General features: G+C 37.9%; 1 protein-coding gene across 1 annotated transcript; it reads right to left on the bottom strand.

Moving 5' to 3' along the window:
• Nucleotides 1-1,296: 1,296 nt before the first annotated feature.
• Nucleotides 1,297-27,531, bottom strand: fastkd3 (FAST kinase domains 3). Its single transcript, XM_028803788.2, has 7 exons — nucleotides 27,236-27,531; nucleotides 23,923-25,379; nucleotides 18,537-18,622; nucleotides 16,609-16,786; nucleotides 11,585-11,654; nucleotides 6,313-6,427; nucleotides 1,297-1,722 (listed from the first exon to the last, which is right to left on the bottom strand). Exons 2-7 carry the CDS (start codon nucleotides 25,343-25,345, stop codon nucleotides 1,624-1,626), a joined length of 1,971 nt encoding a protein of 656 aa, XP_028659621.1. The 5' UTR covers nucleotides 25,346-25,379; nucleotides 27,236-27,531; the 3' UTR covers nucleotides 1,297-1,623.
• Between the last annotated feature and the right edge of the window lie 334 nt (nucleotides 27,532-27,865).

Below are 27,865 nucleotides of genomic sequence, written 5' to 3'. Positions count from 1 at the left end.
TGGCTTAAGTCTAAGTCTTTATTTACATAATCTTTGAGGCATGGACAGTCATGGCATACACCTGTGACCACTTGGTGTGGGTTCAGGGGTCTTGTCCTGGTTATTTAGTTTAGTACCCTCTCCTTTTACCTTATTGCCTAAGCTAACTCCCTTTGTAGGTTACCTACTTTTTCAAATAAGCCAATTCTTGTTCACTTGTTTCTTTCTGTTGCATGCATTATTTGTCCTAACAATGCGTGGAATTTGACACTATGAAGAGTCTTTAAGTATTGGTTATTAGTAAAAAAAAAAAATGTAAAAAGTATCATTTGACCCTTGCAACGTCTTCTCGTCGAATTTGACCTGTTTTTGTGTTTGAAATCAGTTAAAGTATCTTCAGTTTCATTTGTTGAGGATGAAAATTTGTGAATTTTCCTACATTTCCCCAAATTAATAAACAGTAAAAAAAGAAGTTTAAACATCCCATAATTTGTAAAGATTCTAAAACATTTTTATCTTGCCATATCTTTTGGGTCAATTTTCACCCACAGTCGACTATAATGGGTTTTCCACTGCATTCAGTTAACACCCTGATGTTACAAAAAGCAGAAAAGTTTCCAAATGTCACAGCTTTGTACGGGTGCTATGCATTTTGAATGCTACCATGTCCTTCAGGTCAATTATAACTCTCCAAATTTCTAAAATTCTTGAGCTTTTTTAAAAGCTAAAATTTCCCCTTGAGACGCAGAAAGTACTATTTAACTATCTCTGTCTCTCTGTTTTAGTGGCTTTCACATTCAAATTAGGGTTCTCTTTGTTTACTTCCTATAAAAGCAAAGTTAATGTTATCTGTTTTTAAAACTTAGGAATATCACTACCACAAATTAAGATGGTCAATCAATCAAAATTTGGTTTGAGTTGAAAAGCCTGACATCCGGGACATTTAAAAAGGATTTTTAGAATCACATCAAAAAGAACCAGAAGGCACAGCAATGACTCAAAGACATTGTGAGAGTTAAAAAACTGTATCAGGAGTTCAAAAATCTGTTGTAGTAGCATTCTACCTACAGTAGTTATGACATTGCAAGGATCAATTCATGTATTTGGATGAATTCAGAAAGTTACCTGGACCTTGATGAAAACAACCATAATGTTCAAAAGGTCTGAGACTGCCAGGAAAACCTATGCCATGATCCTTTATATAGGAATGTGGTATGGCACATCACTACAGATCTCCTTCAAACAGATTTCTGCAGCCATCCCAAATGCAGTAATACGTTTTAAAAAACTTCTTATACAGCTGAAATGCAAGACCTGAAATGGAAACATCTAACCTTTTTAATTTATGAAAAAAATACAAAAAGACATTTATTTTAATATAAAATAATTTTACAATAACTATATTTAATATATACACAAATATTAATCCTAAGATTCTGGTATAGTACAATAAATAACTAAAATAAAAGTCATCTGACACATGTACAGCAGACAGTTTTCAGCAGCCTAACAAAGCACTTTACAAAATGCAACTTAATATATGCCATCAGAATGAACAGCAGCCCAGCTCTTTTATTCTGAAAACCTTTATAATATGCAGGGCAATAAATGCAGGATTTTTAAATTTGTCATCCAAAACATAAATTACCAACTGTGTCTGTAACTGTGGGGAAAGATCTTCTTATGGAGATACTGCATCGCCTCTTCTTTGCCATTCAGATTTTCAAATTCATAGAATGGTATCTGCAAAGTGAACGGTCCAAGGGTGAGAAATGCATGAAAACGCAGTAAATGTTTCAGGTCAGTTGTTTCAAACAAATCAATGGTTCATTTTAAATAAAATTATACATCACTCATTATTTGTAAATGAGAAATGAACACTGCAGCCATGCAATAGTTTGTTCTTCTGAGGCAATGATATGAAGTCTTTACAACGGCCAGGGGACAAATACACATGAATATAAATGTGAAGCAAGTGTTTAGTTGTGGTACTAGGGTGGCCCTACATTCCCTTGTGGAGTCTTTATTACAAAGATATTAACAGAATGCCCTAAATCCAATCTATAGATTTTGTTTACTCTTGACTGCTACTGTAGTTCAATACATCCCCATTTTGTTTACCTCTATTAGTCCAGGCAATTAGAGTACAAGAATGGATAGGAGAAAAAGTTCAAACATTTTATTTATAGAGTAACTTAAGGTTTTCAATTGTGCCACAGATATAAGCAGCATAAAATTACCCTAATGCAAAATAATATAACTTGATTAATAAGCAGTTTATGCTGTATGCTTTGCTACCAGATGACTCTCTGTCTTAGCATGCTAATTACTCTTTAGTCAGCATCATGTCCTTTTATGTATTTTGGCCACCTGTATTTCCTCAGGCTAACTCGCCAGTAAATAAGCCTCCTTCTCTTTCATTTTCTTTTCTATCTGATCTAGTGATTTAGTGTCTAATCTAGCTTCCCCATGTCCAATTATATTTTAAAATTAGATATTTGTTAAGACATTTAAAAAATATCAACCTATATGCTACATATTACTCTCCATTACAGCAGGTCATTTAACAGTCTTTGAGCACAAGTAGTTGCCAAAATGACTAAATGTCCAGGAATTATTTTGATATGAGTTTCAATTTTCATTAAACTGCTTATTCTGGAATTGGAAATCAGTTTGTCACAGGACATCCTTGTGCACACACCCGCACCAGGCTAGTTTTATTGGGATGTAGGGGGAAGCCAATGCTTCTTAACTGGGTGATATTTATTTTTCTGCACACGGGGTTGTCACATACATTCCTAACAGATGTGTGTATGTTCCCATTGGGATCAGTCAAGGATTATTGGTTCCTGCCACAGAAAAAGACATGCTGTGAAGTCTATGGACATCTCCATTATTTTCTACTGTGTGAACTGTATTTTTTCAGCATTAATCACATGCTTGCTCTTTAACAAACATGCTAATACAACCTTTCTGACTGTTTTAACCAATATTATGTGTACAGTTTCCAACCACAGGCAACGCTAGCATTGTCTTTGTGCTGAAACACAAAGCATGACTCCACCAAGTTTTTGGCACAAACATAACTTGGGTTCTCCCCCATTTATGACAAGTTAAGGGTCCTACCACTCTACAAGACTTTTCCAGTTTCAGTGATTTTCAGTTGCAGACTTCATTACATAATCTTTGTGAGTCAGGAGCTGTCAAAAGCATGCTCAACTGACCACCAGCTATACAGTTTGACAGCTCCAGTAAGTAAATCAGATCGATCCGTTACTCACCTTGATAAAATCAAAATGGTTTCAGTTTGCCTTAAGGCGTAGGGCAGACTCATATATGTGCAAGAGCTGACAATCAATAACTACTCATCCAGAAGTATAGCACATATGATGCAGTCATAAGCAAAGAAGGAAAGCGAGTGTTTTGGGTCACACCAACACAAGAGAGACTCTTATGGTTGATGTCTTATGTCTGTCGAACTGCAACAAAATGGAAAAAGGTGAAAGGCAGCCTGAGACAGACTGAACTCGCCATACCTGGAAAGAATTCATACAGGCAATGGCACGGTCAGCCAGCCAGTTATCTGGCTCTCAGATGTGGCAAGCTTACTTTGGAAATTTGAAGCTGTGCTGTGAGTTGCACAATTATTCATACCCTTCAATTCAAGAATCTGCAACAGCATTCATTAAGTTTGACGTCCTGTCTGAGTAAAAGTTGTATAATGCGCTTTAGCTATGCTTAGTGTAATATTCAAGGTGTTTTGGGACTTAACTGTTTTGAAATTGGAGTATTTTTGTTTAATACTTTAAAGTGACATGCAACATTTTTTAATGAAATATTATTGTAACAATGAGTCATATCCATATTACTAACCGAGAATGGTAAACCGGATATGGACGCAGGTACATGCCCATGGACGCAGGAGACATAGTGCGCAGGCGCTACACAAAAACGAGGAATCAGCCCCCCGCCCCAGAGTGAAATGGGAGAGACTACGAACAACACAGCCACATGGAAGGTGCGGGTGCCTACAACGCGCGTCCAACACACCGCAGGCAGACCCCCCGAGATGTTACAGAAGCCCCATAGATAAAATACAAAATAAAGCAACGAGCACAGGCAATACGGAGCCCTAACCGTCCACACTACACAGCATAGTCAAACGCGACATAGTACGGAAGGTGCGTGCGCCTACAACGCACGTTTAACACACCGCAGGCACACCCCCCAGAGATCCGGACTCCACAGCATAAGTGAATCATCACATTACAGTAATACAATAATATGAGTACTCACAGACAAACGCAAGAGGCCTCGGCGTCCCGCCCCACAGTCAAATCTCACAAAGTACGGAGTCCCGAGACGTCCAAAAACCACAGCATAGCCAAACCCACCATGCCTCACGGCTCAAAAGCAAAGGAGCTCAACTGACGTAAATAAGCGCCTACAACACATCACGGCTCAAAGACAAAGGAGCTCAACTAACGTAAATAAGAAATGAGGCAACGCGCCTCATAGGTGACGACACAGACACACAAAAAAGAGGATTCAGCCCCCCGCCCCAGAGTGAAACGTGAAAAAAGCAGATAAGAGATTACGAAAGCGGTGGAATTCGAAAGGCTCCAACAAACGATGGCGCGATACACATGCAGAGAAAGGTACAGAATATGAAAGCAGTAAAATCCAAAAGTATTGTAGCGTCCCAGGCAGGTTGAGGGCTGTTTGGTTTTAAGTGACCGTTAGGTCCGATGGAGGGAGGGTGGAGTACAGCACTGAAGACTGATAGCAGGGTATTGATTGATGCGGTAAGGGGGGGCATTGGAGAGGGTGCTAGAAAGTTGTGTTTGGGGTTAGGAAGTTGGCGATTGTTCAAGTAAAACTTTTGTGACACTTTATCATGTCATTCGCTACAGTATCAAAGAAAAGATAGAAAAGATCGCATTACCGCAAACAAAAGGTGATTAATCATCAGAGCCAGATGTAATTGAAAAAATAGCAGGACAAATCAGGGTTAGAAATAAAAGGCAAAGAGTAAACAACAAAGTCTTTTCGCATTTGCATCATTCAATGCACAAAACGTGGATTTACACAATAATGGACCATATGCTATGAGAATCTGAAAAAGTCAGATTATTTATTAGAGAAACAGAAACAATATTCACTTATGGGCATTGTCACAATGTGTCTCTAAACAAAATTGTTTGTAATGAAGCTTTAAAGTAAAAGTGCAAATAATGAAATTGAAACAATTACAAAGAAAAAAAAAAATGTACATTGTATATCAGATTAACCAAACACGGGGGTTGGCGAGCAAAGCGAGCAGGGGGCGAAGCCCCCTAGTGTAAAAATAACAGTGATAATAATGTAAATACATGTGTTAGCACAGTAAATAAAACATATGTTATATATCATATGTTTAGAAACAGAGCCCATTCAGGCTTGTTGTGTTTCAAATGGGCTTTCACAGACATAAAATTCCAACTCAAGAAATGTTAAAATTGCACTTTTGTACTATTTTTCATGATTAGTTATGAAGTGTCTATAGCCAAGTGTTTTTCATATTTCTTAAACATGCAATTTCTGAAAGAAGTAATGAAGGGGTAAAATTTATGTTGCAGTCTCAAGCTAAATTTGTTGGATACAATGGAACCCATGACCCTGTGTTAGGATTTAGCAGGTTGGATAATGACTGACTGACAGACAGACAGACAATGGACCATGATAGACAGCAGGTGATTGTGCCATTCTGCTGATAAATTATATTGTTATATAGCTGAAGCATTATGATCTGCAGATGTTAGGCTGTCTTTAGTGTAATGTATATACTGCGTACATATTTATCCACTGCATGTATTACAGCCTACTGAGCTCCTTTTGTCTTCCATTCATTTCTAGATAGGTCAAACAACTTTGTTTTCCTTGCTTGGGTGTTTTTATTTTTATGGTTATGAAGACTGTTTAACTGACCTGGTCTGATTTCAAGCATTAGGAAAACTAATTTGGTGTTGCAGTGGTTTTCTAAAGCTAATGAGGTGACAGTGTGTTTCTGGCTACACATATAACTCAGCTATCATTTCAGTAACTTGTATAGCAGATCTATTTTGCCATCAGAAGCAACTATCATGCCACTAAAACAAAAATATACAATCTGAAATAAGATAAATTTAAGATAAATTTGAAACAGTTACTTATTCAGTAAGTGGAGCTGTATAGAATGTTAGTGACAAAAAAATGCTGTGCTGCTTACTGCTCATGAGAACATTAGTTGATTGAGGGTTCAAGAAAGAATTACAGTATGTCTTATGATATTGTCTTGGGCATTAATGATTTTACCTGCACAATTTCATAGCCCAGCAGCTTCAGATGCCGTTGCTTAATTGCCTCCTTACCCAACAAATTTTGACTGTTGGAACAAAATCTGTTCTGCCCATCAATGCACACAGCTATCCTACAAAGGAAAATACATAGAATGTAATGATTTGAGACATACAAGAATATTAAAGTGCTTAAACACAGCTAACTCTCTAAACAAGACTAAATCATTCATAAATACTGGTAAACCTCATTAAAACCGATTTATTCATTATACAGGTTGCTCATCTGTAGTATAATAAAACTGTGGTATGGTTTGCCTATACATTTGCATTGCTAGCTGCAACTATTTATTCTAAGCATACACACTTGTTATATAAAAAAAATTGATTTCAAATTTGAACAACAAAATTAAAGAATTAACCCCATCCTAGACCCAAATGGACAAACCAAATTGTCTAAGAGTATTTAAGAAATCTTATTTACATTGTAAGCTAGACACAATCAAATAAAAAAACAAGTTGGTTTCTTTTACCATTAAATTAATGAAAACAAAAACATTATGGAAGAGGGTCAATATTAATTCATAATGATTACAAGACTATAGTTTGGAGTAAATGATTAACAAGCAAAGTTACAATATGGAAAATGTAATCAGAAGCACTAATCAGCATACACTACACTAGTAGTAAGTCATCAGACAGAATTTAAATGGTGTGATAAGACATCCTTTACAAAAGTAAGCAGATAATTTCACAGTTTTGTGAACCTGTAATTAAAGCCTCTACTTTTTTTTTTTTTTTTAATTTATTTATTTCATTTGTTTGTTTCTTTGTCCTTTGAACCTTAAGATGACGGAGGAGTACAGTATTTAGGAAATTTTTACATTGTAAGGAATCCTGCAGACACACATTCTGTCCATTTTGAATTTTATCCAATCACAGCAGTCAAAATAGTTTATAAGTATTGAAAGAAGGCTACATTTTAAATCAAATATTTTAGGTTGTAGTTAAATTACTAAAAACAAAGAATGACACTGGAATGATGAAATACACAAGGTTGTATTTGATCTTGTTAAATGTATGCAATAAGCAATGATTTACTCATTATGCTAAGTCAACATGGCTAGCAGTTTCTATTCCTGATAGCTTATTCTTATTTATCAGCAGTCAAGTTGAAAGAAAGGTTAAAATCTGCCATACAGAAAAAATAAGATAAAATTCCAAATTAAAGATCAAAGAAATAATACTGTGAGGTGTGAAGGCCTCAAAGAATATTCAGAGTTACAGATGTATATTACATGGCAACGCAAACAGAGGAAAAGCACAAAGATGACTTTTTCAGCATGATTCTTTACATAACTTAAGATCAAATTTTACATGTTGCTGTGTTCTTCATTAGTTCCAACTTCCCTGCAACCCTCCTCATGATAATTAGTTTTGAAAATGGATGGATGAATAGATGGACAGAGAGACAATCAGTTCGATGGCTTTAGACAAGCAGAAGCAAGTATAACCTTTGTCACAACCTTACTTAAATAAAAACACGGTAGTTTGATTCACAGAGACTTGCAAAGTGGCAAAATCTTACAGCTGAAATGAAACACTATATTGGACATTTGCACAATCAGTACTTGCAAATATTGAAAAAAATGTTCTTTTATATTGTATATGTTATGTACAATTAAGAAGTTCAACCTTTTGACGGTGTAGGTCGGCTCCATGCTCCCACTTCTGCTTTAGGAGCCTCATAAACAAGGTTCAACAGGATGAGCCGGCAGATGAGGACAAAACATGAAGCAAGGGGAAGGTGCTTTTATCAAAGCAAACCAAAAAAAAGTGTCCAAAAATTGTGCAGTGCAAAAAGTACAATAAAAAAATAATCCTTTAAAACGAGATTAAAACACAGCAGGAAACTGTCCTTAAAAACATGAGCCCTGGTGCACTTCTTTAATACTGACCTCTCCTCAGCTTAACCCTAATGGGTCCTTGCAGCTAAGGAGAAGACTAATCTGCTGTTTATCCAACATTCTACACTGCTCCTAGGATCTGGCCCCTGTAGATCTCTGTGGCTCCTGGTAGAGCACCACACCAAGCTTCTAACTTCCGCTGCCAGGCTTGTGTCTCTGCTGTCCATGGCACCACCCACAGAATGCCTCACAGAGCCTCTCCTTTCAGTGCAGCTGCACTGCTAATCTCTGGCAAGTCGCTCCAACCGAGCGGCGTACATTGTTCACTCCAGCTTCTAAGTCACTCAGCTGGAGTGGCCATCAGCACCTGAGTGTTGGTCGCACACTTCCTCTAGGAACTTCCTCCCAGCTGTCTGCATTCTCTTTTTTCCATTCACACTCACCCTGTCTCTCTCCATCTGGCCTTGTCTTTCCATCTTTTAACTTCCTTTCTTTCATTTTTCCTTTTCGTTCTCCAATCTCTTACTTTCACATACTGGCTTTTTCTTATATGCCTCCGTGGGTGCAGTGTCTCAATCACGCACTGCAGGCACATGAGGAGGAGTAAAGGCTTAAGAGTCACACAGAGAGTCATTTTCAGATACAGTAAGTGTAAAGCAGACAGAAGGTGAGCAATAGCCTTAAAATGACAGAGTATTAGATGCTGGCTTTACGGGAACAAGCTCAACAGTGGGAGCACTGTTCAAGAGTGGTTCAGGCCAATGATGATACATAGGAAAGGCACTGAAAGTACACATAGGAAAACAGCTATCAAATATTTTTACATACATTCTATTATTTGTCTTTGACAGGTAATGTGACTAGTGTGTTATAAATGTAAAAATCAAACTGCTTTTCTAAATGCAGAATAAGATAAAATAAAGATCAATATGAGGTAAAAAAAAAAAAAAAAAAAAAAAAAAAAAAAAAAAGACTGATTGTGAAACTGGCTGGAACAGAAACCTGCAACCACAGAGGGTTCCCAGTACTGAGTTTGAGAAGCGCCGTAATAAGTCTAGAGAACAAGATGGCTTTATCATATTATTAACTGACTATAGGTTATAACTAAAACTGTAAATTAAACCAACTACTTTGGTTTACTGTTTTAAACATGTGACAGTGTTACCCACAATTACTTTATTTTTCATTTGTATTTATTTTAAGAAAACAATATTAATATAGTCAAACTACAAAAAAGTAGAAAAAAAAAATAAAACAAAAACAGAACTCAACCCTCACCTGAACGAAAGACAGTGGAACAAACAGCCTGGGCAAAAAAAAAAAAAACAATAGGGGGAAAAAAAGGAGCAAATTCCCCCCCCCCCCCCCCGATATGAATGCTTATTCTAAAGTTTCCTAAAATTATACTTTTGCAAATTTTAAAAATGTTTTGAACAGATCCTCTAATCAAGATGTGTTTTACCAATTTCAAACAGTATAGAACATCAATAAGAGGTGGGTTTAGATTATTCCAGTTAAGCAATGCAAGTCTACATACAGTACTGGTAGTGTGGTATAGGCCATTACACTCAAATTTGTTCTCATCCAGTTTAGGCCTATCTGGGAGTACACCAAACACAGCTGTTAATGAGTTAGGAGTGACTTTTTGACACTAAAGCTGTCTGATAAGCATTTAAAGATTTTTGTCCAAAATTATGTTAATTTGGTGCACTCCCAGGGTTACTTTTCAACTGATTTTTTAACCCAGAACGAAACTTTAGGAATGCCAGTACCTTGTGACATAAGTGAACAGAATAACAGGTTTCAGTTGTGTTAATGCAGTGTGGCAGGCGGCCGGGTCCCACGCCCGGCCGGGACGCCCCTTCTACATATGTTCCAGGGGAGCAACCATGGGCATCTCACTACCTCCCCCGGGACGCTTGGTGGCAGCCTCCCTGGCTGACGATGGTGCCTCAGTTTCCCGCAGGGTTTCATGGGAGATGGAGTTCTCCACAACCCTGTGGGGATCTGGGATGGCCGCCAGGGGGTGCTGCATGGATCCTGGAGCCCACCTTGACATCTCTACAGCCCTGCCCGCAAGAGCAATTAGCCACAGATGATCAAGCGCCTGGAGCACTTCCGGGTGGGCTATAAAAAAGGGCCAGCATAAACCACTCAGGAGCCAGAATCGGGAGGAAGAAGACAGGTTGCCTGGGAGGAGTGGTGGTGCCAGAAAAAGGGTTGTTTTGCTTACTGTTGAGTGCTTTTGGAACTGTGTATTGCCTGTGGGGTTCTTGGGGAAGACGTGCCCCACAGGTGAAGAAAAATAAAAAGTCTGTGTGTTTTACATGTGCCTCTGCGTAGTCTGTGCCGGGTCGGGCGCTATATAGCGCCTTATTACAGCAGTTAGAAGGGATTCTCTAATAACTTATTAGTAAGTAAACATGACTAATTAAGGATTAGCTAAGGGAATTTACCATTAGGACACTAAAGAAACTGCTGCTGAAAATGGGACTTTGCAACCATATGTCCATCCATCCATCCATTTTCCAACCCGCTGAATCCAAACAGGGTCACGGGGGTCTGCTGGAGCCAATCCCAGCCAACACAGGGCACAAGGCAGGAAACAATCCTGGGCAGAGTGCCAACCCACCGCAGGACACACACAAACACACCCACACACCAAGCACACACTAGGGCCAATTTAGAATCGCCAATCCACCTAACCTGCATGTCTTTGGACTGTGGGAGGAAACCGGAGCGCCCGGAGGAAACCCACGCAGACACGGGGAGAACATGCAAACTCCACACAGGGAGGACCCGGCAACCATATGTGAATAATAAATTAAAAATCAGTCATTTCAAGCAGTAATGGCCATTATACACACTAGTAGTGGCCATATTTTAAAATCAATTTAATGTTATCTTGGAACAAAGGTATCAGTTTCTATTAAAAACATTAAAATTTCTGGGTAACCCCAAACCTTTGACCAGTAGTGTACAAGTTGTCAAAACTTAAATATATTTTAAAAATTGCGCAGAGCACGGTTTCCTACTGCATGAAGCTACTTGTGACATCGGCCCTATAAGAAATGTAATTCTTAAATGTCCTTTAATTATATTTTCTTCAATGTTCATGCACATTTATTTTCTGCTTTGTAATTATGGCATGTTGATAGGTATTATAAATTGCTACTTACAGAAACATACAGTATAGGTGCATACTTGACCAAAAAAATGTATGAGATTTACTATCAACTGAATCCTTGATTGATCTACATCTCATCTATTGTAATGTGATTGGCAAAATAAATAAAACAGAAAAAAGAATGCATATGCATACTGCTCAAAAAGATTCATGCACCATCAATGTCACCTTTATTTTTATTTTTTTCATTCGTTTACCTTTGACAGACTTCATCATGGTATGTAGCTGGCAGCACATAACCTTCTTCGTCTAACTTTATTTCCACATCTGCAAACAAAGAACCTCATAATTCAGAACACAAAATACAATGAAATTCAAAATAAAACTATAGATTGACTTAAAAATTCCATATTCTACTTGTTTGCATGTATAGCATTTAAATCAATAAAATATTAAGATACTTAGAATATTTCATAAACTGCTTTTAATTTGTATAACATTAAATCATTGGAATTGTAAGTATATAAAATCAAATTCAGAATACCAGGTTCAGTTCACAGTTCATTTAAGGCAAAATTCTATTGGGATAATGTAGAATGGGCAAAATGATGGACGGTTAGTTACATACATACAATATACTCTCAGTCCTGCTTAATCCAGTTCAGAGGGTTGAGCTTATCCTGGCAGCAGTGGATGCAAGGTGGAAAAGAGCCCTGGACTAGGCACCAATCCTTCATTGGGCATAATCAACTGCTTGCCAACCTGAGGCCAGCTTACAATTATCAATTAGAAAAAATGAAGTTATATACTTTAGGTAATTCAATATGAATGTGTGTGCATGGAATATGTTTTCCAGTTTTTAACTAGAATGAAGTAAAGGCATTTTCAGAGTAGACTGTTGAGGAGTACTTCAAACAATACAGTAGTGTAATCTATATTATTCACACTAATTGTTAATTTATGTTACCAAATTTCACACCACACATTGTAGATCTAAAGCATAAAACTTTGACATTGCATGCAGCAAGATTATGTACAGCAAGTATGGGTGATATACAGTATAAACTGGGATGTGTGTAAATTAGTGTACATGACAAAATTAAAGAATTATTAGTGCTCACAATCTTAACAAATTAAACATGATACTGTTAACCTGTGCATTCTCCTCATCCTCACATTTGACAGCGAGGTGTGATGTATGTCACTTCTCACTGTTCATGAAGTCACCTGACATTCATTAGCAGGGACTCTTTCTGCCTCTCTAACATACATACATACGCGCACACGCACACACACACACACACACACACACACACACACACATGCTCAATACTTCTTTTAATTCAATGCATTTTTGGTTATCACCAATTATATCTTCCCCTCATTTAAATACTGAATATGGTCTTTCTTTATTTCTTTCACACACACTAGCAGTCATATTTAAATACAGTCTTCACAAGATGAATCAAGTATTTTAGGGCGGCACGGTGGCGCAGCGGGTAGTGCTGCTGCCTCGCAGTTTGGAGACCTGGGGACCTGGGTTCGCTTACCGGGTCCTCCCTGCGTGGAGTTTGCATGTTCTCCCCGTGTCTGCGTGGGTTTCCTCCGGGCGCTCCGGTTTCCTCCCACAGTCCAAAGACATGCTGGTTAGGTGGATTGGCGATTCTAAATTGGCCCTAGTGTGGGTGGGTGTGTTTGTGTGTGTCCTGCGGTGGGTTGGCATCCTGCCCGGGATTGGTTCCTGCCTTGTGCCCTGTGTTGGCTGGGATTGGCTCCAGCAGACCCCCCGTGACCCTGTGTTCAGATTCAGCGGGTTGGAAAATGGATGGATCAAGTATTTGTTTATACAAAGGGCTGGCTTCTACGACTTCTGATTAGATGTACATTTAAACAACCTTGCTGATTTGGAGAGCAAGTTCTCTTTTGGGTAATGCTTCCATATTAATGTGTTTGAACTTGTGGTCTTCCTAAAACATGCAAGAACTGATAAGTAACCAAGGAATTACTCTGCTTGAGATGAAAAAATAACATTTAATGGATTAAAAATATTTTCTACAATGAAAAAGGATACTTTCACTTTTCATTAAGGATTAAATTTTTTTAAAAGGAAACTAGGGGGCTCCACCCCTGCTCGCTTTGTTTGCCCACCCCCGGGTTTGGTTTTACTTTTACTTTAAAACTTTTGTAAAAACAATACTTGTCCTTTATTTCTGGCCCTGGGCATGGTTAAATCTATTTCTCACAGGACGTATAAAGCTGATCGTGTTGTGAATGGGGGTCGGCTGAAAGCATGCTAAGGAGATGCCGTCGGATCAGCTGCTGTCTTTCTGCTGCAGACAAGCTGTGTGTTTTGTTTGTCGTGCTGCATGTCGATCATTTAAAAGCCTGTACAGCAGCTGTCCTTTTGCCACTTCGCGTCTCTGCCACCTTCTTTCTGAAAGGGGGGGGAGGGGGGGGGGAATGAGGGGCTGAAAGCATGCTAAGGAGAAGCTGTCGGATCATCTGCTGGATTGCTGCTGCTGGCGAGCTGTGTGTTCTGCTTGTCGTTGTTTTAAGAGCTAGGAGCACATGAAGTGTATATGTCGAAAGCATTACAACAACTGCTAGGTTAGATGTCTGTGAACTTGTTTTAAATATTGTCTCACTCGCTTGTCTCGTGTGAGACTAAAGTGTCTCTCGTGGAACGTCAAATTGTCTTCCGAGTAGATCGCGTCTCGTCTCCCTAGCCTCCCTCCCAAGATTTTTTTTTTTATAATAGAGAGACAACCACTTAAACAACCACTTTTATCTTATATTAAGAAACTACTTTTAGATGGAAAAAAAATGTCAACCATTTAATTTTAAAAGGGAAGGAAAGATGGTCCAAATGCAAAACCTATTTAACTATGCACATTATTCCCAGAGGATAAAATATATTCTGGTTTGATTTAATAGCTGCACATTATGCAGTGGAAGATACCTGTGCTTTAACATTAACCAATATACTCCTATATTCTATAACACTTGAGTTTGCAGATCACCCTCTATAAAATGACTTTCTTAACGATATGAACAAACAGGCAAATTACAGTATAAAAGCAAAAACTTGCTAATTTAGGAATGCACTGATCAATGATTTGATACACATATTTTTTCAATGTCAAAACACCTGGTTATACTGTGTGAGATGATGTAATAATAACAGGATGGACAAGTGGTGGTACCTTATTCATTACACCCACCCCACTTGAAGAAAGACTGCAGCAAAGGTAACCCTCTTAATCTGCAGGATTAAATATTATCTATCAATTATAATTTCTCAATGATATCTATTAAAACCTAGAGTTTGATTGAGAACCATATATTAAAACTTCACTGTATTTGTCTAAATAAAGTATAGCCAAAAATTGGCTATCCAGTCCTTTACTCAGAATGAGACCAAATAAAATACCTACATACAGTGCATCCAGAAAGTATTCACAGCGCAACACTTTTTCCACATTTTCTTATGTTACAGCCTTATTCCAAAATGGATTAAATTAATTTTTTTCCTCAGAATTCTACACACAACACCCCATAATGACAATGAAAAAAGTTTACTTGAGGTTTTTGCAAATTTATTAAAAATAGAAAAAAACTGAGAAATCACATGTACATAAGTATTCACAGCCTTTGCTCAATACTTTGTCGATGCACCTTTGGCAGCAATTACAGCCTCAAGTCTTTTTGAATATGATGCCACAAGCTTGGCACACCTATCCTTGGCCAGTTTTGCCCATTCCTCTTTGCAGCACCTCTCAAGCTCCATCAGGTTGGATGGGAAGCGTCGGTGCACAGCCATTTTAAGATCTCTCCAGAGATGTTCAATCGGATTCAAGTCTGGGCTCTGGCTGGGCCACTCAAGGACATTCACAGAGTTGTCCTGAAGCCACTCCTTTGATATCTTGGCTGTGTGCATAGGGTCGTTGTCCTGCTGAAAGATGAACTGTCGCCACAGTCTGAGGTCAAGAGCGCTCTGGAGCAGGTTTTCATCCAGGATATGTCTGTACATTGCTGCAGTCATCTTTCCCTTTATCCTGACTAGTCTCCCAGTTCCTGCCGCTGAAAAACATCCCCACAGAATGATGCTGCCACCACCATGCTTCACTGTAGAGATGGTATTGGCCTGGTGATGAGCGGTGCCTGGTTTCCTCCAAACGTGACGCCTGGCATTCAGACCAAAGAGTTCAATCCTTGTCTCATCAGACCAGAGAATTTTCTTTCTCATGGTCCAAGAGTCCTTCAGGTGCCTTTTGGCAAAGTCCAGGTGGGCTGCCATGTGCCTTTTACTAAGGAGTGGCTTCTGTCTGGCCACTCTACCATACAGGCCTGATTGGTGGATTGCTGCAGAGATGGTTGTCCTTCTGGAAGGTTCTCCTCTCTCCACAGAGGACCTCTGGAGCTCTGACAGAGTGACCACCGGGTTCTTGGTCACCTCCCTGACTAAGGCCCTTCTCCCCCGATCGCTCAGTTTAGATGGCCGGCCAGCTCTAGGAAGAGTCCTGGTGGTTTCGAACTTCTTCCTCTTATGGATGATGGAGGCCACTGTGCTCATTGGGACCTTCAAAGCAGCAGAAATTTTTCTGTAACCTTCCCCAGATTTGTGCCAAGAGACAATCCTGTCTCAGAGGTCTACAGACAATTCCTTTGACTTCATGCTTGGTTTGTGCTCTGACATGAACTGTCAACTGTGGGACCTTATATAGACAGGTGTGTGTCTTTCCAAATAATGTCCAATCAACTGAATTTACCACAGGTGGACTCCAATTAAGCTGTAGAAACATCTCAAGGATGATCAGGGGAAACAGGATGCACCTGAGCTCAGTTTTGAGCTTCATGGCAAAGGCTGTGAATACTTATGTACATGTGCTTTCTCAATTTTTTTATTTTTAATAAATTTGCAAAAATCTCAAGTAAATTTTTTTCACGTTGTCATTATGGGGTGTTGTGTGTAGAATTCTGAGGAAAAAAATGAATTTAATCCATTTTGGAATAAGGCTGTAACATAAGAAAATGTGGAAAATGTGATGCGCTGTGAATACTTTCCGGATGCACTGTATAATATATATATATACACACACATACACACACATACACACACACTTAGCATCTTCATTATATTTACTTTGTTCCCCAGATACAATTATTTACTTAGGACAAATACAAATACAACAAAAAAAAATTAAAACAAGATTCAACCCTCCCATACATTGCCATTACTTCTAAAATGAACATCAGGATTATGTCATTGTTAGTACTGTACCTAAAGTGTAGCAGTATGGTGTCAGAACACGTGAAGCAAAATATATTCTAGCTCCAAGAAGATCGACAAGTGCATTTTTCACCATGTTATAAAGATATCCATCTACAGGGCTCTCCATAGATTGACCAGCAGGGCTCAAAAAGGACTTTACCCAGTACTTGGAGTGAAGATGTGGACCCTAAAATGAAATTTGACATGAAAAAAGAAAATGAAAGGCTGTTGACTGAGAACTGCATCAGAGAATGGCTTTGAAAATAATTTTGGCAATCCGCAATTACATTTAAGAAGCTGTTAAGAAGATTTCTCAAATTTATTCAACTCTCTCATCTTTTAAGTCAAGAAGCTTTAATGTCATACTATCTATACACAGCACTGTTGAATAGTGTGTCATGAAATAACGTTTCCCAGGACCGCCAGCCGGGTAAAATAATCATAAACACAGGATAAGTACAAGATGGGTAAATAACAACACTATACTATAATAGATAAATAATTAATATTACACTATAATAGGTAAGTGAATAAATTGTAATAACCTGAAAAAGGCTATTAAATAAGTAATTAGTTTCACTTTTATTATCACTTCTCTTACCTAAGGACCTACAAAAATGGCTCTCTTAATCTAGGCATCATTGATCTGGGGAAATTCTCAAGTACATGAATACTGTGTTTATTTTATCTATTGCTTTGACAAAGTTTTTTGTAAGTCCAAGTTTGGTATGCAAATGAGGAAGATAAACTTTCTCAGGGTCAAAACTGGAGTGTTTATCACATTTTCTTTCTTAAATAAGTAAGGCATATTCTGGACACTCTTACTGAAAATGGTGGTTCTTCTTGTCCCTGCTGCCCCACTCACACAAATTCAGAAATTATATTTCTGATACTGAATGTTTTCTAAAAGTAACATCATGTTCTCATGTGACTCTTTCATGTTAATAGCATGTACTATAGGTACAGAAGCATATTTATTTATATTATGGCGAAGGACAACTTTTTAAGATGACTTTTGAGGAGCCAAAGAACAGCATGGAGGTTTCCTGTCCTTTTACACAGAGCTAGAGTCTTTTGGAGGAGTTCTAGAAGCATGGCCCCAAGTCTATCGGAGGGTATTCTTGACCATGGATGCATTTATCAGGTTGTCCCCAGACATAGTTCCTTAAAAGGGCACGAAAGTGCCTTTCACCCAATTCAGTAATGAATTTGGAGTCTGGAGGCGAGATAATGAAGGGCTCAACTGATGACAGGAATACAAGACACAGTTTTAAGAAAGAAATATGGGACATGTTAAAAAGGAGTATTTTTCTGTGGATCTTTAATACGGAGTGAGCATTGCCGTCATACTGTTTGGCAAGGAACCATTGTATAGGAAGGCCAACTAGAGTTTACAGTAGTTCGTTTCTGTTCATTTTGTGCATCTAAGATTGTTACTCCATTTTTTTTTTTTTTTTTTTTTAACTGTGCACAGTACTCCAGGTGAGGGTGTACAGTATTAGTGAGTTATATACATTAAGCATAACCTCTCTAGACTTGTACTCTACACATTGTGTTATATAACGTAACATCCTATTAACCTTTTTAATCACTTTTGCACCCTCTCTGAATGTATGAAGTGAAAAGTCCATTCTGAATCCTGGGTCATTATCAAAACATGTAAAATTTAAAACCTTCCACTGTATATTCAAATCTCAGACAAAAGTAACACACAACACTCAGTACTTCATTCAATCCTCCAAATAAGGATGACATCAAGTATACCCAATTGGACACAAGGCAGGTATATGCACCACAAATAAACAAAATAATTAGCATTACAGCCGATTAAACACAGAACTATCTAAAGAAGCATTCCTCCCTCCAGACATTAGAATTTTAAAACCACACTCATCCATAGTGCATGACATAGCTGACATAGTGAGTTTTATACTTACCTCATAGAAAGGACATTCCAGTTTCATTGTCATGAAAAGCTGTGTCAGCTGAGCAAGCACAGTTCTATCTAGTCCAGTACCTTGAGCTGAAAAGAGCAAACAACAAATATTGTTTATAATGAAAATGCAATAACAAATTGAAAACCAGTCACTGATTACCATATGAGGAAAAGGGATGTGAATACACTATCACATAAAATGAAAACTACGAATATGATAAGTAAACAGATAATAAACCTACATCACTGATTTGGTGGCAGTGACAAAAAAGAGTAAGAATGGGGTGGCACTGCAGTGGGAAGTGCTTCCATCCCTCAGATCCAGTGTCCTATGCTTGAATCCCTTGCCTAGCTATTGTCTGTTTGAACCTTGAACATTTTCCCGATTTGTTTTATTTTGGTATGCCAGTATTTTTCTGCTGTATCAACAAATGTGAAATTGTGAATTTCCCCTTGGGATTAATAAAGTATCTATCTATCTATCTAGATATCTAAATATATGTGTGTTAGGTTAATTGGAAACTTTAATTGACCTGGTGGGAGTCTGGCTGAGTGCATGAGCAGGCCCTCCAATGGACTGGTGCCTTGTACAGGGCTGTTTTCTACACTCTGCAAAGTACTGCTAAGACGGGCTCTGCAACAGACACTTAACTGATTAAGTGCATTAATAATGTCATTTCTTTAGATAGATACATTATACATATAAACTCTTTCTAAAGTGCCGTGCCTATCCAAGTCAGCAAATGAATGAAGCAGGAAACAATAAGGCTGCATGTTCCATCTCTCACATAAACTGCCAAAAATGTACAGTATATGCCTCTAGTGCTTATTGCATCCAAAATACAATAACATAAATAAATGCAAACATCCTCAAACCTGTTTTATCAAGCAGGAAGAAACTCTATACAGGTCCATTCCAATGTAGGTTAATACTACTGATACCACTTTAGTCATATGAAAACGTTTGGGAACCCCTCTCAGCCTGCATAATAATTTACTCTACTTTTAACAAAAAAGATAACAGTGGTATGTCTTTCATTTCCTAGGAACATCCGAGTACTGGGGTGTTTTCCGAACAAAGATTTTAGTGAAGTAGTATTTAGTTATATGAAATTAAAACAAATGTGAAAAACTGGCTGTGCAAAAATTTGGGTACCCTTGTAATTTTGCTGATTTGAATGCATGTAAACTGCTCAATACTGACTACTTGCAATACCAAATTGGTTGGATTAGCTTGTTAAGCCTTGAACTTCATAGACAGGTGTTTCCAATCATGAGAAAAGGTATTTAAGGTGGTCAATTGGAAGTTGTGCTTCCCTTTGACTCTCCTCTGAAGAGTGACAGCATGGGATCCTCAAAGCAACTCTCAAAAGATCTGAAAACAAAGATTGTTCAGTATCATGGTTTCGGGGAAGGCTACAAAAATCTATCTCAGAGGTTTAAACTGTCAGTTTCAACTGTAAGGAATGTAATCAGGAAATGGAAGGCCACAGGCACAGTTGCTGTTAAACCCAGGTCTGGCAGGCCAAAAAAATACAGGAGCGGCATATGCGCAGGATTGTGAGAATGGTTACAGACAACCCACAGATCACCTCCAAAGACCTGCAAGAACATCTTGCTGCAGATGGTGTATCTGTACATCGTTCTACAATTCAGCGAAATTTGCACAAAGAACATCTGTATGGCAGGGTGATGAGAAAGAAGCCCTTTCTGCACTCACGCCACAAACAGAGTCGCTTGTTGTATGCAAATGCTCATTTAGACAAGCCAGATTCATTTTGGAACAAAAATTGAGTTATTTGGTCATAACAACAAGAGCTTTGCATGGCGGAAGAAGAACACCGCATTCCATGAAAAACACCTGCTACCTACAGTCAAATTTGGTGCAGGTTCCATCATGCTATGGGGCTGTGTGGCTAGTTCAGGGACTGGGGCCCTTGTTAAAAGTCGAGGGTCGGATGAATTCAACCCAATATCAACACATTCTTCAGGATAATGTTCAAGCGTCAGTCACAAAGTTGAAGTTACGCAGGGGTTGGATATTCCAACAAGACAATGACCCAAAACACAGTTCGAAATCTACAAAGGCATTCATGCAGAGAGAGAAGTACAATGTTCTGGAATGGCCGTCACAGTCCCCTGACTTGAATATCATCAAAAATCTATGGGATGATTGGAAGCAGGCTGTCCATGCTCGGCAGCCATCAAATTTAACTGAACTGGAGAGATTTTGTATGGAAGAATGGTCAAAAGTACCTCCATCCAGAATCCAGACACTCATCAAAGGCTATAGGAGGAGTCTAGAGGCTGTTATATTTGCAAAAGGAGGCTCAACTAAGTATTGATGTAATATGTCTGTTGGGGTGCCCAAATTTATGCACCTGTCTAATTTTGTTATGATGCATATTGCACATTTTCTGTTAATCCAATAAACTTATTGTCTCTGCTGAAATACTACTGTTTCCTAAGGCATGTCATATATTAAAAGGAAGTTGCTACTTTGAAAGCTCAGCCAATGATAAACAAAAGTCCAAATAATTAAGAGGGGGTTCCCAAACTTTTTCATATGACTGTATTTGTAGACTTTATACCAGATAATGTTAAAGTGACCGTTATTTGACATCTATTTCAGATGTAATCTCTGTATTTCTCATACTCATCTGTAAGCTTCAATTCTTCCTTAAATTATCTCTAGAAGTACAGTATTACTATTTTCTTCAAAAAGTCACACTTTTCATAGATGAAATGTTGCAGTTGCAACATTACTGTCACAAATATTCAAAATTACCAAAAGTGCATTGCTTATATTATTAGATCTGTACGATACTACAGCTAAAATTTTTTCAGTTATCAAATCAATTTCTTCTAGGCCACTCATGTTCCTCACTACCATTTAAACTTTTGACCAAATGAGCCCTTCAACACATAGAAATAGATCACCAATTAACATCTGTGTTAGGCTAAAATCCAGCCTACTCCTTTTGCACTGTACCACCTAATTTTTGGATACAGTTAGAGTGTAACTCAAGTACTGGGCTTGGTTACAGCATTGGCCTCAGGTGCCCAAATGCTGATTTTCGCGACATTTACTTCAGTTTCTTTTCCTTTCCTCTCTTATATCTCTAACATTTTAAATATTTGTGTGTTTTTGCTATTTCTCTGTTTTAACCTTTTTAAGTCTCTTTAAGCTAAATAAAACCAAACCAAATTTTAAAAAAATGAGAAAAGAGTAGGGATTATGGAAAGCAAAAGTAAAGCATTTAGATATTGACATTAGAAAAAAAGCATACACTAACTTTTCACATTAGACAAATTTTTAGATGTGTTTAGCCAATGCCAAAAAAAATTAAAATGATTCAGTCTTTCATCATACTAATTTTAATGTTGTTCAAAACTAATTACATGTATCTAATAATAACCAACTATGTAAACCAAAGATATTTTTTCTGGATTTAAACACATATGAAACATAATGGAACATACATCGTAGGACTCATTATAACATCATTTAGAATGGGACAATGCATTTGAGTACATCATCCTGCAAAATGTGATCACTGTCAAAGTGTACAGTTTTTAAAAAAGCATTTTGCTGCAAATTTGACGAGAAGCCACAGTAGGTACAATGTGTAATACAGTAAGTAGTTTTATTTCAAAAAGTAGTTTAATATATCAGTTGGATGGAGCTCTTTGTAGGCTTTCAGTCCAATTTCATTTAATATTTGGCAATGTTTGTTTTTTTTAATTAATTACTAGGGGGCTCTGCCCCCTGCTCGCTAGTCATTTCCCAGAACTGCCGCTTGTGACGAATCACGCTGTGCTTTTGGATAAACATGAGTATCAACTCTGTCTTTGATATCTCCATCTTTCTAAACTATTGTCGCTGACAGTTCGTCACATGTTGGTTTACTATATATGCGAGCATGATATTTCGGATTCCTATAGAAATCCAAGAAAACTTCTTTGTCCGTGTTTTTCAGATAAATTTTGTGTAATGTGCGATACTTTTGGACACATGGATTTGTACCCATTATTGGCTTTAGAATTTCTAATACGTCCGATCGTTTAACTCTTTCAATTCTATGTTGCATCGCTTCTCTGTGATCATAAATATAAACCTGACTGAATTGTGGTTTCTTTGAAATTAAACTTGTAGTAACTTCAATTGTTGCGGGACCACAGATTCTAATAGCGCATGGTCCTGAATTGTGTAAATCTACATTTTGAGCGTTGAATGATGCGAACGTGAACAGATTATTGTCAATTTGGATAGTGTTTGTGTATTTCACTTTCACCAAATAACAAATATTTTATTTCACGCGGATATGCCTCTTCATTGGGAAGAAACACTACTTTTCCCTGATGGCAACACTAATTAGATGATCTACAAGTCTCCAACTTAAACTTTAAAGCTGAACAATATCTACATACTTCTGTCATATCACCTATGTCCATATATTCGATCTCTTTTCACTGTTCCGTTATTTCGCCAAGTAATTATTTCCGTTTGTTAGCGCTAATACAATCTTTACTATCAGTTTTTTAAAACTTTCGAATTTTAGTACTTTCATAACCTCTAACCTGCTCTGCATGTGTATCATGCCAATGTTTTTGAACCTCTTTACGACATTCTACTTTGTCTTCTACTCTTTGTCATTTATTTCCACCCCCCGCTTCGACCTGTTAGGTTTTCAATACCATTTGGGCCGTGCTGATTATAACTTTCCTTATTTTCCGAATTTGCACTTAGATTATTACTGTTCTTTTTTTAATTCTTTTCTCTCCAACACTTTTGGGCCTGTTTTCGACACGCTGCCCTTTCTTCTACGCTTAATTGTTGATGTGTCATTTAGAATGTATAAAATTATTGTCCAGAAAAGGATTACATCAAAGGAAACAAATAGATTGTATGTCTTGTATTAAAATGAGGACAACGTAAAAATTTATAAGAGCTGAGAGCATAGTAACTGTGTCCTACAACAGCATTCACACAAATGAGAGGTGAGTGGACCATGGGTCATGGTTAAATCTCTTGGCACTTGAAATTATCTCTCTGAAAAAGTCTTGTCTCGTCCCTGGATTTTTTTATATAATAGAGAGAGAAATTAAACTGAATTGATTTACAAAATGAACTAAATGCAATTAATCATTTTGCTTAAAAGAATCTGAAAAAATAAATACAATCATCTCCAAAAAATATAATAATAAACTTTCTTCAATAATTCTCTTATTGTATTCTCTTTATAAAATATATGTAAATGCAAAACAGTTTTCTGTAATTAGAAGGGCCTAAAACATGCCACGGAACATCCATTTCACTTTCAACTTCATGCTCTAATAAACAAAAGGCATTCATCTGAAAACAAACACACACATACAAAACTTACCCTCCACCTGCTGAAGAAAGTAGGGACTGAAGACCTTGGCAAGGAAGTTAACAGGAAATCTTTCAATAAGCGTGCAGGCATGGAGCAGATTCAAGAGTGTGCGAGGCTGAAACTGGGAGAAACGGTCACGGAGAACACCTTCCACTTTCCGAAACAGTTCCCCAGCATTTGGAGGTAAATAATTGAGCTTCCCAAATGGCATGATTTGTCGAGCAATTTGGCTGGTGCTGAAAGTGTCAGCTTTATAAACAAAACTCTCTGCCACTGTGTCAAAGATTGGAGGTGAAAGGATCCGTCTCCGACTGCAGTATTGCATTACTTTGCTGACAGCTTCAGGATGCATGGTGAAAACCTTCTTTGGAATATGACGCTCCAGGGCTTCTGTGAAATAACTATCACTCTGCCCAAAATGAATTAATGCTCCCAATACCTGGACTAGTTCATCATCAGAGAAATCAGCAACTTTCCTGACAGAATGTTTGCAAAGGCTTAAAACTAAAGGCATGGCTTGCGTTTGGTTGAGGACAACCAGTGTGTGTAATATCTGACTTATAGATGTGGGAGTCATCTTGAAAGATATAGTTCTGGTAAAAGTGCTCATTGAGTTCAAAAGGTCTTGATATTGACCACCTTCTCCAACTCCAGACTGGAACAACTTATATACCATGGTAATATCCTCAGGAGTCCATAGTTCAAGGTCATGTTTTTTTATTTGCTCCATGATCTGTTTTACCATTACACAGCCTGGGCCCTCCAAAGCCAACATAGACTCCCCTAAGCTGCATAGATTCTTGATAGACATCAACCCTCTGTCTAACCTTTCCTGGCTCTCAGAGATCAAGCGCACCACAAAAGTACTCCATGGATCCACACATAGCTGGGTGCAGGCTCTCAAGGCAGTAACCAATGAAGTATCCGCAAGACACGTCGACTTTTTTTCCAACTGAAAGCACAGTACTTTAAAAGAATTGCTGTTCATCAAGGCTGATGTGTTACTGAATGCAGCATCATGCTCCAAATCAGCTATTCTCTGGAGAGCCACGGTAGCAATTACATTAGGGATGAGTTCCAAAGTATCAAGAAGCCTCAAAACCTGCTTTGAAGACATACAATTACTCAGCTGATTTATAAATATTTTTTCATCTACAGCTACAGCCTCTTTGCTGAATTTGTCAGACACACTATTGTGTAGACAGACTGCACCACTGTCAAAGTAGGTGTGCCCCACAAGGCTTGATAAATACATCTTTTGCAGGTCTCTGTAAGATGTGAACTCTCTGTGTTTTGAGTCATTGAGGCTCAATGTGTTGCATAGACTTTTCTGACCAGCTTTTCCATGCATAGCAATAATGCACTGTACTGCTCTCTGCGAGTCCTGTAATGACCTAAACTTTTGGGCACTAAGAGTTACTCTCTGGAACATTTTCAAACAGGCAAAAGGCACTCAGAAAAAGAATCTGGAAGAAAAAAAGGAGCATTAAATGTAGAAATGGTTAAGTTGCATATCTCCTAATCATTTTGGCACTGACCCACTAAAAGAACAATAACAGTTTAAAGATTTCTAATATTATGATCAATATCAGAAATCATTTTTGTTATGTCATTAATTGAACCCTCTATTGCAGTTGGCAGAATTACAGGGAGTCAGAGAATATCCTGACACAAACTGGCACAATACTAAAAAAAAAATGGATGAATGCCATACCAGAGAGATAACAAAGGTCACCTTCACACAAGCACTCACAATTACCTTATACGAGACGAACATAACATTGACATATTAATACATCTGTTCTCCTCGTTGATTTGGTTTATATCAAGCAAATATTATTTATACTGAACTGACAACTTTATCCAAGGTGATTTATGAAATCAGGATACATTACAATTCTTTATAGGTAGTGTTGAGCACAAAGAGTCTTTTTGCTATGGTCTTACAATGAAACAGGTTGAATCTGAACAGGTTTAAACTCTAGTGCCTAAGCCACTTCAAACACTACCCACAGTTCTTTGTTTTAGTTAGACTAATTAGTAATTGCTAGTACTGTACAAGTAAGTGTCAGTGTGTGCAGACAAGTGATGCTTAAATGTTGTCATGTACTCACTATCCTATAGTTATAGGGTACCAGAGGAAGAAAAAATGGGGGAAAAAACTTTACAAACGTGTCCACTTCAAAAAGAAACAGTTCTGATTTCAGAAAACTTGTCTTCGGTTTTTCTAAAGTAAGTTTATTAAACAAAGCAAAGTTGAAAGACCCTTTATCATAGAATCTTGGCAGTATCTTTCCTGGAGGAAGGATACCCATTTACTTTGGGTGGAGTTCTCACGTAAACAGCAGCTAGTATAACAGAAGCAGTAAGGCAAATTGCAAGAACTGAAGAAAAATGTGTAAGGAAAGTGCCTGTAGCTGCTGAAATATTTCAAAATTGTGCACACCAAGCATATTAAATGACAAAAACGTAAGGTGCAATATTATAATTAAAAATAAGTAAATACTTAAGTATATTTTAGGTTAACTATTCTGGGAGTTACATGTACGTTTGGATGTGCCTTTGCTATACTTTTTTTATTATGGTAACCCCAACAGTGGCAGGCACAGCAACAACAAACATCAACAGAGAAAAAAATCTAGCTGTACTCAGGCAATTGTTATTTTAATATAAGAGTCATTAAAATTCCGAGTATCGGCACCTTATAAAAGGGAAGAATCTGCACCACCGTCTTGTTTCCAGTTTACTACTGACTGCTGGGTGACCAAATCTTAAATCGATCAGCATGTACTTCGCGAAAGCTCAATCCCTCAGCCCTGTCGCTCAACTATTCCTGCGGAGATTGCCCTGTGCTTTCACAAAAAAGTGCTTGCTCCTAGGCTTCATCGCAACCCTGCTTTCCATTCCTCAAAACTATTCCTGCAGCAGCAACCTCCGGGATTAAGAAAGTATATCATGTCAAAAAGATATGGAACAACACGTTTGCAGTGCAGGATAGCAGCTGACCCAAGCAACATTGTCACAAACGCTTCCTACTTTCCAGAAGCACCGCAAGTTAGAACACACACACAAAAATATTAATAATGTATAGAAGCGTAATACTAGCGCGTATGACTCTTAAGAATTAATCTCATGTTTGTTTTGAGAATGGTTTATGAAGGGTTTACAGCGTTAACGCCAGGGTTTAAAAATATCACAAGAGACATGGGGAACAAAATAAAAGAACGTGTGCTTTTACTTTAAACGCGACACGCATTACGTAATTTCTGCACATATCTCACAAACACTGCAGCGATGTACATGGAATAAAAAACGTGCTTACTTTAACAACGCTGATGCTACAGCTATTTCGCACTTGTCACCACCCGATCCACTCAATGCAGACACCCATCAATGGTCAATGAAAGGTTGAGTACGGGGAAACAAATACCTAACACTTCCGGGATAAATCTTGTGTTCCAATGCGTTAGGCTATTAATATAATATTTTATTTTTTCCTCGATTCGTTATTCACCGTCGTTGAAATTAATAAAGAAAGTATAAATGTGGGAAAATAAAACAAGCAAAAAGAACTTCGATAATAAACACGGAAACCGAAATAAACCAACTGGAACTCAAATACAACGTCTCGGTTGCAGCAGGAGAACATTATTAGCCGAACCCTTAAGGACGCTTCGGCTTTCTTTCAGGGAAACTCGTTCGGAGTAGTAAGCCGGTAGACGTCTGTTTGGTCAGTTTTTGGATGAAGCAATTAAAAAATATTTATTTGTTTGTTATAATTTTGTTGGTGTGTATACTTCAAATTCTGCATAATAAGTAATTCATAAATCTTGCGCCCAGTACTATTTTTTTAGAGTGTTATGTTAGTAGAGAAAAGCCAAGCAAAATGACACCTTTTATTGACTAACTAAAAAAGATTACAATATGCAAGCTTTTCGAGGCAACTCAGGCC

This window comes from Erpetoichthys calabaricus, chromosome 6 (assembly GCF_900747795.2).
Source record: "Erpetoichthys calabaricus chromosome 6, fErpCal1.3, whole genome shotgun sequence".
Lineage (NCBI taxonomy): Eukaryota > Metazoa > Chordata > Cladistia > Polypteriformes > Polypteridae > Erpetoichthys > Erpetoichthys calabaricus.
This window is presented reverse-complemented; position numbering and strand designations above follow the sequence as displayed.